Source organism: Hippoglossus stenolepis, chromosome 10 (assembly GCF_022539355.2).
Source record: "Hippoglossus stenolepis isolate QCI-W04-F060 chromosome 10, HSTE1.2, whole genome shotgun sequence".
Taxonomy (NCBI): Eukaryota; Metazoa; Chordata; class Actinopteri; order Pleuronectiformes; family Pleuronectidae; genus Hippoglossus; species Hippoglossus stenolepis.
In genome coordinates this window covers 18,285,695-18,301,682 of record NC_061492.1, presented here as the reverse complement: position 1 = coordinate 18,301,682, position 15,988 = coordinate 18,285,695, and the positions used below count along the sequence as shown (strand labels likewise).

Below are 15,988 nucleotides of genomic sequence, written 5' to 3'. Positions count from 1 at the left end.
ATTTTTTTTCACTTTCTGACTGTAAGATTGATGTATATGAACGTGTTGAATTTGGTGCAGCTTTATTGGATTTAGGGGGACTGTTGTCCTGGGTGGTGGTTTGCACTCGACTGAATTAGAAGTGTTGGTTTGATGAGTCGAGTGAGGCAGTGAAAAGCTGTCGAACTCAGAGATTGATGGTTTATTCCCTAGTAACAATTAAACAAACAAATAAAGACTATTGCTTTTGTTAGCTGCTTCTGTTATGGATCCAGTCCCTGGATGTGACATATTAATGTTAATGTCATGATTAATTCAAGCCAGAGTCTGTGTTCGGCCGACAATCACTTTTGAGTTTTGTCATTCTTGAGCAACGCATTTTAAAATAACTCAGCCTGTTCCTATTTCTGTGGTTCAACAATAGACAGCTTGTCACTAATAAATTAAACTATGTAAATAATCCATTACCTTAGTTCTGGGAGTGAATATTTCTCAGGTAAATGCCATATGTATAATATAATTAATTGATCACTAAGTTCTGAAACAAGACTTCCACTATTCTTAACTTTAGTCACAAATGTTGAAACCTGAACCCAGATGGCTTCGAGAAAGGATTCGGAGCTGATAAGTGGATTAGATGCCAGATTCAGATTCTGTTATCAAACCCCAACACTGCTGGTAATCACTTCAATATTTCTTGTTTTAAGCCACTGTGGACAGTGCTGGCTGTAATATGGCTTTATTGGACAGGATTTAACAGGATTTTTACTACATCAATTTGATGAAGTACCTTGATTTGTCTTTTTTCTGTAGGAATGAATGGAACACGGCATCCCTGTCTGTTCGTATTGTCCTGGTGTTGGCTGCACTTCTCCCTCATTACCTCCACCAAGGAGGTTATGTTTTCATACCGCCTCTTTATCAGCAGGATTAAACGTAAGCTACTGAACACATTTCCACAAAACTTTAACCTTAACGTTTAACACATATTGTCAATTAAGAGTTTATCATTAAATGTTCTACTTATCTAAAGAAACGATATATAGAATTTGCAGAATTAAATTTCATATACTGTGATAAAAGACTTCACATGCAATGACAAATGGCAATCAGACTGCTACATAGTTGCTCTACCTGACTCTGCTGCTCTTTTCTTTGCACTTCAGTCTTAAATTCACTGACTTTAAACCTTCACTGGACACTTTTAACTGACTTGTGAATGCAGGGATTGTCTTGTTTTGTTCTTTCATTGTTTTTCAAACTGTCTAATTTTTTATTTAGGCCTATTGCAAGGACACTTACCACTGGGAAACACTATCTCATTCTGCCCTGGACAGCTGGTGTAATGACAATAAGTTGTTGAATCTTCAATCTTTCATTATGGAATATTTACTTATTTATTGCATTTATGGGCCTTGAATTTAAAGAAGGTAAATCACCTGTGATTTGAAACAAGCATTTATCAACCAACAGTGTTATAATCAACTCGGAACTTTAAAAAATTCAATTTATACTCTCAATTTCTGTCTAATTTTGAGCTGGTGCCCATGATTTATTTACAGCGCTCCCTCCCTCTCCTGAGTGTGACTCTGAGGTAAAAGGCGTGACCCCAGGCTGCAGAGTGGCTGGTGTTCAAGCCGGCCCGCCGTGGAATGGGACGCGGCCGCCGCGTGAAAAAGGAAATGGAGCAGGAAATTGGGTTAGTTTCGCTCATTCCCTCTATGGTGTCTCTGTGCAATCCCCTCCTCAAATGCACGCACGCACACACACTCACAACCACACACACTCAACTCTCACACTCCCTCGGCACAGGGCTAATAGTGGAGAGACCTGGGACTTTTTGTATGTGTGTGTTTGTGTTTGTATGAGTGCGGAGGATTAGAGCTGTGGCCGACCTAAGCCACCAGGCACACTCCATCTAAAGTCATCCAGCCAGCTTTGCTGAGTGTGTGTGAGCGTGTGTGATGGGAGGTTGATGAGGGGACAGGGGACCTATTACACACACTGTTAGGCACACACATATAATAACATAAAACAGGAAAACACAATCCCTAAAATACTGCTTTATGTGCAAATACAGAAGAAGATAGAGGTGTGTAAGAGGGAAGATACAAAGGCTGTACACATTTGACCATCTCTCTCACTCATACTCAATCTCTCACACACACACACACACACACACACACACACACACACACACACACACACACACACACACACACACACACACACACACACACACACACACACACACACACACACACACACACACACACACACACACACACACACACACACCTTCCTGGCTTAGGCTGGGTGATAAATCTCCCTGCTGAGGGGATCGACTGGAACACAGACGCTCACAGTCACACACACACACACAAAATCTCTCTCTTCTCTCTAACACACACACACACACACATGTCTCTGTTTCTATGACAACTGCTGTGGGGAGAGAGGGGGAGAAAAGAAAAATCGAAAGAGGAGAGCAATCATTTCATCGCTGATCAAAATTAAAGCCTGGCTTTGAGATGGAGCTGGCAGGGAAAGAAAGATGTGAGGGAGAGAGGCAGGCAGGTAGACGGAAGAAGAGAAGGAGGAAGGAAGGAAGGAAGGAAGGAAGGAAGGAAGGAAGGAAGAGAGATTTTCCGTGAATAAAAGTAAGGGATCACTACATCAAGCAACTTAAATGATTGGGGGAATCTTCATGGATGGATGGAAGTGCACACAGAAGACGACAGGAGAAAAACTAATATTACATCTGTAAGTTCAGGATAACCTTGGAAATAAATTATGTTACAGCCTCTACACATAATTTCAGTGTAATTAAAGATGTCTGAATTCAGTACTTGTTGGTAATACTGTATCAATCATTGTACCACAAGTAATAATGCATAAGTGGTGTGTACGGGGTTGTAGTAAGAGTGATTGGGTGGTGTCCGTTTTACCCTTTACACTGTAAAGAATGGATCACACAATGAGTTTATCTGTTAGCGCACCATTAAATTAATACATTAGTTTGTGTGGATTCAGGTCACATGTGTGGAAGCCAGTCCTGGGGATACAGCTACTGGTAGTGCCTCTGCCCTGCTCTGTAATGGATTTGGGGCATTTACATACAAGATACCTCAGCCAGAATTAGCAAGGTTTGTTAAACAACTCCTCATCCTAGATGCTGTTTATCTTCAAGTTTAAAAGTGAAAAGATAATACCTTTTGAATGATTGGTAAATGGTAAAACTGATTTGGGGCAATTTGGGGTTTGGTGTCTTGCATAAGGACACTTCCACATGTGGACTGGAGGAGCCGGGGCTCATCCAACCGACCTTCTGAAGAGTGGGCGACCGGCTCTACCTCCAAATCCACAGCTGCCCAAATACAAACTAGTATATAAAGACAAGCAGCCTTACTTACTGCAATTTAAGAACAAGGATGCTTCTGGTCTTCCATTCATCAACAACTGCTTTAGTGTCAGTCTTCTCGCACAAAATTATGTACGCAGCCACCAAATGCATATTTAATACCTTTTTTACTGAGTTGCCTTTGTAGAACGAGTCAGCTGGAAACATTAAAAACTCAGCCAAGACATTACTTTGCAACCAATGCGTAGAAGTGACATCAGCTGAATTTACAGGGAACCGATGTCCTGGTTTGTACAGGATTGTCCTGGTTTCAATATTATAAACATTCAATACAGAATGACACCTCAATTAACCCCACTCATTATTACCTAACCCAGTGGTAAAAACATAAACGACGCATCACACATCTGAACTCAACACATATTGGTCAGTATGTGTGCCATTCAATCAATAGCTGCTTTCAGACATGCACTGGACTCTGCCGTTCCTCCGTATTTTCGATAGGGTGGAGGGTGAGGACACTTCTAAAACGCGACAGATGCAAAAAAAAGAAAAAAAGAAAAAAGAAAACACATATCAGGAGGCTTACTCCCTCCTTTATAAGGCGTTGTGGCGTCCATGGTGTTTAAATGTGCATTGGTAGGGGTGCTGAGTATAGAAATAATTATCACCCAATCTTGATGAAAACACCCGTGTTGCATGAACGTTCTGTACAATTAAAAGTTAAATTTCTTTATTATTTATAATATGGTCACCATAGCTCACTTAGCTACCCAGCTAATCACAGCTGATAACATCTTTGAGCAGCAGTTTTCATTTAGAACAGTAAAAATGACTGATAAAAAAAAGAGAATATCGATTAAGTCTAACTCCATCTCAAACTTTTTTTAAAAAATACAACAATTTTCATGTCACGATTTCTGCCTCCCTTATAATTACAAATATATTGAATATGTGCAGCGTGAGAACAAAAGGCTCCCAGTAAGAGTCAGCAAGAGGGGTGGTGGGGTTGCAACCATAAATCTTGAGATGTTCTTTCTTATTCTTTAATTTCGAGGTCTGCATAAGGTCATGAATATACCATTATGAGAGTTACAGTATAATGTCTGGTTCATGTCTACTGAGGGGGAGGTGGGAGTGGGAGCACATGAAAAGGTTACAGATGATTGATTTGACAGTAGCAGAGTTCAAAAGGTCAAACTCAAAGCAACAGTGGCACATGGAATACCAGCATTTTCTAAAGCAGCTGACATCCTTTGCATAAAGGCTCGTATATGATATTCCTAACAGACAACACCTTTTGCATAATGGTGCTATATTTGAATCTGTGAATAAAGTATGAAACAAAAAGCTTTTGAATAATAGTTTACCTTCGGAACCCTATGATTATGGCACGGTGGAGCACTGTCAAATCCGATGAATAGGTGGCATGAAAAGGCTGTTTTAGGAAAGGTGGCGTATATGTGTGAGCGTGTGTTGTCTGTGTGGATGAGCAGTTCTGATGCTGTCGGCTTCTTCTCTTTGTACCAACAGACAGCAAGCTTTTAACCTGGACAGCAAAGGAGCATATAGCACCACTATCCATCATTTAGCCTTCTTTTACACTCTATTCATATCTGCTCATTGTGCAGCCGCTCTGTCCACACTGTCTATGTTGCCTATGACACACACACATACAAACACATACACACACATTCAAACCCACACCCACACACACACACACCACAGGGGAGGTGTAAATAGTCCATGCTTCACTGCAGCACTGCACTGCTTTTCAGTATGCACCCTGCAGTGCATGGTATGGCTCTCTCTGTGTGTGTGTGTGTGTGTGTGTGTGTGTGTGTGTGTGTGTGCGTGTGGAGTGCGTCGTGGTCAGAGACAATCTTTGGGGGAACACTTTACACTAAAGAACACTTAAAATGGGGATGGCTTGTCCAATGTGTGCAATTGCACACATGTATAAAAATAATATAAAGTGAATACTTGGGGTACTTGGTTTTAGGCATTTAGTTGATATAGTCATGGTTTAGGTATGGGGCTAGTGTGGAGATACATTCATGAAAAAACTTAAACAAACAAAACATGTTTTACTAATTCCCCACCCTTCACCTACAAACACAGTCTGGTTTGCAAATACAAAACATCATTAACAAACTAATGCATTTTGTTTCACAAAAACAAAATGCAACCTGACAAACAAATACTCCATGTTTCTAACAAATGATACTTCAGAAACAAATAGCCTTCCGCATTACAAAAATAAATAAATCCCACAAGTACAAAAACATGTGTCCTACATTTACCCCAAAAATTTGAATGAATTTATTGCAAGTACAGAAAATATATCCCATTAAGACAAAAAGTATAAAAAAAGATATTGTACTAATTACGACACAAAAAATATCACGTGTCTTTGGTCACAATGTTTGCATCCTCCATGCCACAACAACAGATGGTAATGGGAGCAATTTACATGCACTGGGAATGATGAATACAAATTGCAATACACAAGTTAGAAATGAGAATCACGAAAGTGCATTTTTGACTCCATTACACCATTCTTACAGTATATTTTGTATAAGCTAACATACTGTCACTTCAGCTATTGTTCCCTATATATGTAATATTTACCAAATGCAGCATTTACACACTTAGCAAAAGATAACTTTAAATCTTCAAACTTCAAATGATGGACACTAACTTTGCTTGCCACTCAGCATGGTGCAGCCTAGAGCTTGGTGCCGTCAGGGTGTCAGTGTAGGAGATCTTGCATAGTGTCCTTGGGTTCTCTGTCAGATCCTCCTCAGCTCCCCCCTCGCTTCCAAATATGGTCACTTGTCTATGACGTTAATTATCTGTATCTTTATTTAATAAAATAATGTTTTACTCTGTTTCTGAATTTCATATTGTTTGTCGTAAAGCCCTTTGTAACTTGTATTGGAAAGTGCTATAAAAATAAAGTTATTACTATAATTATCATTATTACTTCTGGTTCCAAAAAAACAGGATGGTGATGGACAAAATTCCAGACTCAAGGATTAAAAATGGAAGTTTACAAACTAAAGGTCGTCTTCACGTTGGGTTACCAGTTGGTTTTATCTGAAATTCTTCCCTAGTCACACAATTATCAGGGAACATTTACGCTTTCTACATGAGCAAATTTTACTTGTATATGAGAAAGGTTTCCAGTAGTCAATATATACAAGTTAATTGTCACTTTGAGATTTTCACTTGTTTACGTAAGCGTATTTTTCAGTCGCGTAAGAAAGTTACTCAGTAATTTGCATCAAAGAAGCTCTGTGAATATGACACAATTCCCCCTCAGTTATTCCAATAAAGTTTTGCACCACAGACAGATGAGCTCTTATAAAGCCCTCTATTTAGGAAGAAGTCCTTCTCAGAACAACTGTGCCAATTATGGCAAGAAGATTAACTAGTCCCAGTGGACCGGAGGGAGACCAGCCCAGACCCATTGTCAACAGACACACTTGGCCTGCTTAGATTAGTCTTGTCTGTAGTTATGAAATCCACACAGGAACACATCTGTGCCAGACAAAATCTGTTCAACTTTCTAATCATGTACTAGTGGAACTACTTGTTTACTGCCAATAAATCACCATGTGCACCTGTGCTGCACCTTTGTGAATTTGTAAGTGTCGAGCACCAATAACAAATTCAATTCACTTAAATTAAACATATCAATTTAATACGATTTATTGGCATGAATGTCAAGTGAACAATAGCCAGTGTTAAGTGTTGAGGATAACACAATTTGGATTATATGGGCTGTGTGCAAAAGTTGTTGCAATGGTATAATATAGATAGACAGAAATAAGATTATTAACCTGGAGGTGAATTAAATAAATGTAGCATTTTAGCCGGGTGAATTTGCACATTGTGTTTATTGTTGCGCTCTGTCATGATTTTGAAAGGCATGCAAACTTAATCCTTATCAATAAAAATCCAATTATGTCAATGATTATTGGCATACTGAATTCCCCCCCACACTTCTTACTTATTCTGGAGTGAGTCAATCATTAGGTGACCTTACTGAGAGTTAGTGGGATTGGAGTGGAAACAACAAACTACAATTGTGTGATAAAGCCATTGAAATATTTATCTGTGACATATAGCATAACATAAAACATCATAAAAAGTATTTAAAAAAGCAAGCCTACCAAGAATAGCAATACTTATATATCAGTGTAATAAGAGCAACCTAGAATGAGAGAAACCATCTTTAAGAAAAATGTATGTGACCTTTTATCTTGGTCCATGTCCCATCCGCTAACATGGAGGCAGTGGGGTTTATGACCAATTATGCAGCCAGCCACCAGGTGGAGATTGAGACACATTTCATGTCATCCATCTTAAAATACATACTATAGGTAGAACATCAAACTTATCCATCTGCTGTATGTGTCGTTTAAAGAGCCCCAGTGAAACCTCAGCATACGTGTGAGAAAAACATAAATCCCCATTAAAAAATATTTTTCACGTGATGTTGTATGGCTCGTGTATAAGGTTTCGATAGAGATGGTCGTTTAACAAATATAATTTCCCATAGGGATCACGATTACTCCATAACGCCAAATACACACAATATTAGCAAGTATACATGGGTTATTTAGATGCGGGTAAAGCTGTTAAAAAAGGTTACTGACTCCTTCCTTTGGCAGAAGAGGAGTTTGCCTTTCTGTAGATTTTTCCCTATTGAAAAACGTTGAACGCCACGAACATGCCAGAAACACAATACACAACAGAAGAAAGCACCCTGGTGACCAGTGATTAAGTGATACTTTTATATTTATTAATTCAGTCCATTTCAAATTTAGTGGCGACTGAATGATTTTTTAATGTCCGGAAGTTAAATGCGCGTGACAGTGTTACGCTGTAATAGGTGCAGTGTCAGTGTCTAGTGTGCCAAAATAAAGAAGTAGAAGGAGAAATGAGCGCATTCACCTGGGTTTCATGTTTCCATCACTTCTGATTGGAGCTGGAGCTGATAAAGACCTGTGTCTACTGCAGAGTCATTTGACCCGAGAGTGAATGCTGACTGTATCTATTCCCACTGCAAAAAATGTTTAATGTTAGTGGGTGTAGACCAGTGGAAAAGGCTTTAGATTTAAATATATCTGCAGCAGGACAGCGAGGACTGTTAAAACTACAAAGGCTTCAGTTTCTTATAGCAGCCGCTAAATGGAAATTTGTCTTTGAATATTGAAAGTAAACCCCAGGAACAGCCAGATATTTCAACATCCTGACTTTAGCCCTCTGTATTTTTCTAATATTGTGTGATAAAGACATATTTGTTACAGCTACCATGTTCCCTATACAAAATGTTACACTTGCACATATTATTCATCAAGGGAACTCTTCAAAATGCTGCCAAGCACTTTCTGATGACCTGTGGCAGAAGTGAAATACGACCTTTTAGAAACACATTAATGAAAAAGACCTTGCCCAAAAATCACAACAGCAGCCGTGTACAACAGGGATTAGTTTCTGAATAATGTAAAAGCCAAGATACGCTAAAAAAGACAGGCTGCAAAGAAGTAAAAATGTGTCAGGATTTTCCATTAAACACCGCTTTCTGTCCCCAATATCGGAGTGAGTATTCCATAATTTACATAATGCTGCATATTACATCAGTACAAACTAGAACAGGATCCATATATGTTTTATAAGTAGTGTTATCTTTATAGTTTTCTCAAAGTGCTGTGTGTCTAGAAGAGAGGGGGCTGCAGATACCGTGCTGCTCTTCAGGGTGTTAGACTAACTAGATGTGGGTGCTACCGTCGGGCTCTTGTCCTCTACTCCTTTCAGAGTAGGGCAGTGGTGTTTGGGTTGGTAGAGTGGGTGACAAGCCCTGGGAGTTTATGTGGAGGGGGCAGAGAAGAGAAGTGTTTGCTGTGTGTGTACTTTTGTGTGCTTTTGTGCAGGTTTGAGGGGACACCTCAGAGTTTGTCCGAGGAGGCAGTGGAGCGTACTGAAAGGCTGCCATCCCACAGCTGCCACACCAACTGGACACACACACACACAGCATTTATGTACAGGCATGAGTGCACAACACCACATACACACAAAAGCAGAAAGGTACACATAGCAGAGAGCAAACACAGGCGAGCACACAGTCACTTGTCACATGCAAGTCACTTGCTCACATAGACACACACACATACACAGACAAATGTGACTCACTGCTCATTCACACTTGCAAGCTTTCCACTCGCAACCACTTCACACTTGTGCACTGATGTGCACACATGAACACACAAACGCACACACATACACACACACAGACACACACACACAGCACCCATGGCTGGTGCCTGCGTACGTCTAAGACACTGGATTGAAAGAAGCTAAAGGAGGGGATTCATTCAGTAAATAGCTCTGATGGACAAATGACGTGGAACCATAGAAACCACAAACCTGCTAATGACAATAAGAAGATCACCAGTAACAGTACAGGAACAGAAGCCCATTATAATTACTCAGAGACTAAGATGACTTGTTTAGATGTTTTGTTAGTGGAACAATGGAAAGCTGAATCACAGAGATTCATTATACCATCATAGCAAAGCTAAAATGATCAAAACTGTTGTTTAAAATGTCTCTGCCTGTCAAATAATCCATTCATCAATTAATCATTTTCAGGTCCGTTTCATGGATGACCGTAAAGAAAGAACGTAGAGGCCATGTTTGAAAACACTGGAATGGTATATGTGCATCTAAGACACAATTTGTTACCACATATTTATTCATTCTTGGGCCCAATAAATTGATTTCATAAAAAAATGCTTTATGAAGGGCTGAATTCAATCCTAACGTTCAACAATGGTAGGTATTGTTTTCATTTTTATAAAAATTACCAAAAATCTAAATATGTACCCATGATTTGTACATATTTAAACTACAAAATAAGTCTCTGAAGAATTTTTAAATGAGTGACTTTCTTACAACTCATTCATGTTATCAGTTCAGTGATCTTTCAGCAGTTCATTAAATTAACTAATTTCAAGCAGAAATACTTTAAAGGAGACCTATTATACTTTTTCAGTCTTTCCCACTCCTTAAGGTTGTCTATGTTTTTTGTGAATGTATACGGTATGTATAATGCATGGCTCAAAAACCCAAAGTCTGTAGCAGAGGGCGCTCTCCTCTCCCACAGTAGAAACCTTTCCGGAGGCTGCTGAAATGCCTCATGTTCGATTTTTCTAATACTTCAGGGTGCACGTCAGGGTACGGCGTAGGGCTCTGTGTAGGCTACACGTCTATGCGGAGCTTCGACGCAGAAGCGTGAATTGGCCTTTAGCTGGGCCGAGAGGAGGGAAGAGGGGTTTTCTACATGAGCGCATTTTAAATCAAACAAGGCAGAATTTTGGCAGCATATTTAGAAAAATAATTTACAAGACATCTAGAGTACGTAAATTTGATGGGATGGTGAAACACGTGTTCAACGAAGAGCTGGAACAGTCTGAAAACAAATTATCTTTTTATCTTTACTGTTACTAACAGAAGAGATACACAACGAACGCTGCATGTTAAAATATATAAGGGGAAATAATGAGCTTATTTTAATATTTTTGTTTAAGGCCAATGCACAGTGCTCCCTCTACTGGCTGCAGGGGTCTCTTTAGATAATAATGGTGTATTTTCAGTTCACTTTCATATCAGAGATGAGACTGTCGTGTCTGCTAACAAGCCCTGCGCTGCTGGCCCCCTCCTTCCTTTTGTGCCGACGGCCAAATCAGCACTGTTGCATCTTTCAAAATAGCACAGCAGGAGGAGAATGGCCAAAACGGAGCATGCAGGAACTCTTTAATTTATTATGTGGCTGACGGGGAGTGATATCAATGATTCAGCTATCTTATCTGAGCCTGTGATGCGCATCTTGTAAATATATTCTCTCTCTCTCTCTCTCTCTCTCCTTCACCCGGCCCCGCTCTCAATCTCTTCAGCACTTTGCTGTTATCATGGCGATCGATGGCGAGGTGATTATTATTCCTCTAGCAGAGCCCACACATTATGACCTCACTCATCACGTATCGCAGAAACACAGGAAACACAAATAAAGCACACACACACACACACACACACACACACACACACACAGCTAGAGGTTGTAAGGTGGGCTGATGATAACCTGCAGTTACAAGGTTAATGTGTGGTACTACAATGCTCCATGTCAACATTAGTGTTCCACCACCTCGCACCTTATCAGGTGTGCTGAGGAGGGGTAAACACTTCATTACATTCATGAACAACAACCACAGGAAGATAAACACGTGTCGTAACAAGACAAGGACAGAGATTTGCCAGATGGAGACTTCTGGTTGTAGAGTTTGGATTTGAATCGTAGCAATGACCAGGTCTCCTCCGACCCCCCCTGCATGTAATATCTCCTGCTTATTGTACATCTTGTGAATATTTCCCATTTCTACTATGAAACATATGGATCTCACACCTTTCAAATGCACCAGTGTTTAATTTTGTCATATCCATCGACTGTATATAGAGATAGACGCCATGAAAGCTTCCAAAAGTTAAGCAAATGCATCTTGACCCCCTCATTCCCCCCCCCATGGCTGGCTGCAGTATAGGTCATAAACCCTCCCAGTTCTATGTTAGCAGAGAGGGCATGGACACAACTAAAAAGCCATAACGCTCCCCTCCTGTGGAATCACTTCCCAGTTGGGGAGGCAGACCCCCTCTCTATGTTTAAGAGTCGGCTTAAAACCTTCATTTTTGATAAAGAATTTTAGTTAGAGCTGGCTCAGGTCGGCCTTGGGCCAGCTCTTAATCATGCTGCTATATACTGTTACTGTTACTGACTTGACTTCTTCACCGGAATCCATTTGCTTTATCGTTGCAGATCCAGGATGGATACATGGTGGATCTTGGATCATGGCGGCAGTACTTAAATATACAATAGGCCTGCCCTCTTAAACTGCTATTACTGGCAATAACGCTATCACTACATTTGTCATTGCTGCTTCCTTCATCTGTCAGACATTTTGTTTTGTATAATTAGTTTAAACATTGATACACCTCGTCATTTCTCATGAATGTTGTAAATATTCTTATTTTGTTGATGTGCTCCGTTACACGCAACATCCACTGCATGTCTGTCCGTCCTGGGAGAGTGATCCCTCACTTTCGGCTCATTCATGCCACAGAGTATAACATAAAAATGCGGTCCTGTCAAACCTCTTGTCACTGGGGCTCATGTTGATGAGTCCGACTTAATTTTCTCTGTAGCTGATAAAAAGCCATCAGCCCTTCACTAACACACATAAACGGCACCGCTGCTTAGAAATACGAGGTGTGTTTCTGCTGGCAAAACAGGAGAAATGTCATTAAGCTAACAAGCTAACACGTATCGAAGGTCTGAAGGATCCTGGTTCTGTGCTGTTGCTGCTTTGCTTAATGGGATGACTTGTTAACTCACATCAGTAGGAACTGTCGTGTGAATATGGAAATTGATTCAGGAAGGAAAACTTGCAGAAGGATCATAATTCAATGGATGTGTCAGCCCTTCACAACATTTTCATTAATTCATTAAATGTTGGTCAGACTCAAAAAGTAGTCGAGTTCAATACCCAGCCTGAGTCATAATATGAAACATGATTCAATTAGATATCACTGAATGCATATTATATTATTGAAACTGCATAAAATGGGAGAATCAGAGCTTTGCAGTGACTGGATATAAAAGGGCATTTTTAAATATTTCTAATGACTGTTGTGCTCTGATGTGGATTAGGGCAAAAGTTGTAGCAAAACTCATCAGTAACATTTTCTTTCAGCCTGATGAGTCACATTAAATGCATGTTTCTGTGTACTGCCCGAAAAAATCTTGTAATGACATGTAAACACATGCTGAGAGTTAAGCCCTGGGAGTTTAACATACACGACTCTTACACGACTCACTTCTGTCAGATCTTAATTCTGGCTGTTGGAAAACATCCGACTGGTTTTAAGTCAGGTACATGTGGAAATATGCCATGTTAAAAAAAAGAAGTGCCTTAATACTGAGTGGCACAGCTTATAGAAAACATGCCTTGTGTTGTTCCTTTTTGAGTTTTCAATGCTCTGTGAGACCAAAGCCCTACTTTGAAATCTTCCTGGCACTGGCTTATCAGCAGCCAGTAGATGAGTAGATGTGGTCTTATCAACTGGAACATCTGTACTTCTTCAATTTTCCATGAAAAGTATCGATACAGTGAAACAGGAGGAGAGGTCTTAAAATAGAACCCCTCAAAGGATAATTTTAAGTATCAATATCAGGATTTGAAGATGTGAAAAAGGATTCAAGCTATATGTATGCACAATATGTTGGAATATTGTATTTTTTACGACGAGCCCCACAGCAAACCGAGCTCACCTCATAGTGCGAAGGTCCCAGCCTCGTATGGCCGTGTCATTGGCTGTGGCGAGCTGACTGCAGTTGTGGTGGGGGCTCCACTTGCCCGAGGTGAACTTCAGCTGACCTTTGCCCTCCAGCGTGACAGTGCTGGAGACCTGCAGCAACACAAGAAACCTCTTCATTAATATCTGAGCGGGGATGTGAATCTCATCCAAATTTCTTTGACTGGTTCAGCCGGCGGTGAGCATCCAGCATAATTAGACATAATTAGAAGTAATTTTCTCTGCAGGTCACACTCAAGAACTACATTCGTCCAGTGAGACTCTGTAGTAATATTTGGGGCATTACTAGCAAACCAGCTGCCAGTAGATGAACACCATACTGAAAGATCAACACACTCACCAACATTATTATTTCTACCCTCCTTGCTATTAGTCAACACTTCAAAATGGGATTTGGTCGGATTCAGTCTTTTTTAGGACTCACAACCAATTTAAAGCTGCACTTTTCTTTCAATGTTAACAATTGATCAAATGACAAATGTGTAATGTGATAGGGGGGTCACTCATTGTGGTTAACATACAACTGTTAAGCCTCTTTAAGCTCATTAACTCCTTATTTTAGCGTTTAAAGGCAGCTGCTTGTAGCTTAAAGTTCTGAGTAAGCCTTTTACACCCTGCTCCTGTGCTTTCATCCAAGTGTCCGTAAGCCCCGACATTCTGGCATTTTATGTTTTTGTTCTGTTGTTTTTTTGAGTTTAAAGAAGTGATCACCAATTTCTTTAATTGCATTGGATTTGGCTGCAACGCTGTTTACCCCTGAAACTCCAAAAGTGTTTTGTGGACTCAAACACTTCACCCACCCTCCATCAGCATAGTGGTGAGTAGATAATGAGTGAATTTTCATTTTTGGGTGAACTATTTCTTTAAGATTGGAAGTGATTGACAGAATATTAAAGTAACGTCAAATTCCATGTTTAACAAAATGAAATTTGAACAAAAATGAAAAGGACATCACCGGTAGCATTGAACCAAATTTAAATGAATGCATCCCGTTAATATGAAGAGCCACTCTCTCGTGCCTGCAGTACGCTACAAACTATGGATTAGTATGATCTGAACTCAGTTCAATGCCTTGGAGCATGCAGGTTTTTCTGACAGGACCTATACAGCAAGAATCCCCAGAGTGAAGACTGCACCTGTCTCCCTATAACCTCCTGCTCAGTCAGCAGCCCCTACTGACCCCTGACTCTCCACGGCCCCACGGTGGAGATCTATGCACGAGCTTGCTAATTTACTTATGGGTACGAAAATGAGAGCGGATTAGCTGAAAGGCAGTCGGGTTCAATTGCAACATTTAAGACTTTTCAAACCAGATGACATGCTTGTCATTGGATATTTATCAAACCTGCTGCACATATTTCACAGGGCAACAGAAACGGTGAAATTAATCAAAGTCAACACACTTCAAGGACTTTGAATTATAAAGCATATCACTTCATCGGGTTACTTTAAAACTGGAATCCAATTAATTCATCAGGCTGGCTGTGGAAATGATTATCTTTCCCTTAAATTATGATGCATCTGACAATTCAAAAAAAGCCGCATCACACTGCTTCATTTTTCTCTGCTCTGTGACTATCTATGGGTTTTTATCCTCATCTCTCCCCCCTTCTCTCCCATCTCTGCCTGTCGGAGCAGGGATCATCGATCGCGCCGTCACCGCACAGCTCCCTGGTACACTCTCATTATTTCAGCTAGAGAAGACAGAGGGAGAGCGAGCGAGAGCGAGACAGGCCAACCGAGCAGAAAGGAGGGAGGGAGGAAGGCTGAGGAAGAATAACAGAGGGGATAAAAGGAGGGAGAACAAAGAAGGCAGGAGAAAAGAAAGGAGTCATAAGAAAGGAGTTGAAGAAAGGTGGCAGAGGACAAGGGACTGATAGAATCAGACAAGGAAGAGAAGCAGGTTTTCCTCTGTGGCCTTGATGTAAAATTCCATGACTTTTCCATGAGTGTTCATGATTAAATCACAGTACCTCCATAAACTCAAACTATTCCTGCTACACAATTTATTAACAGGAGCATTGGCGTGATTTGTAAATAGATCTTTAATTCTTGGGTTACTGTTACTAAGCATACAAATCAATTACATACACTAAAATATTAAGTGAAATGGCAGTAAGAATATTTTGGGAGCAATGACATGACGCATGATGACTGTCCCTGAATATCCTGCATTTTTAGATCATCCTGTGTGAGTAAGACTGTGGTTTTACA

General features: G+C 40.2%; 1 protein-coding gene across 1 annotated transcript in view; it reads right to left on the bottom strand.

Annotated features, from left to right (window-relative positions):
* eipr1 (EARP complex and GARP complex interacting protein 1) overlaps positions 1 to 15,988 on the bottom strand; it is a 55,348-nt gene that overhangs the window by 10,851 nt on the left and 28,509 nt on the right. The window contains exon 6 of the mRNA XM_035167157.1: positions 13,731 to 13,867. Coding sequence (XP_035023048.1) covers positions 13,731 to 13,867 — 137 coding nt within the window. The remainder of the gene's footprint in view (positions 1 to 13,730; positions 13,868 to 15,988) is intronic.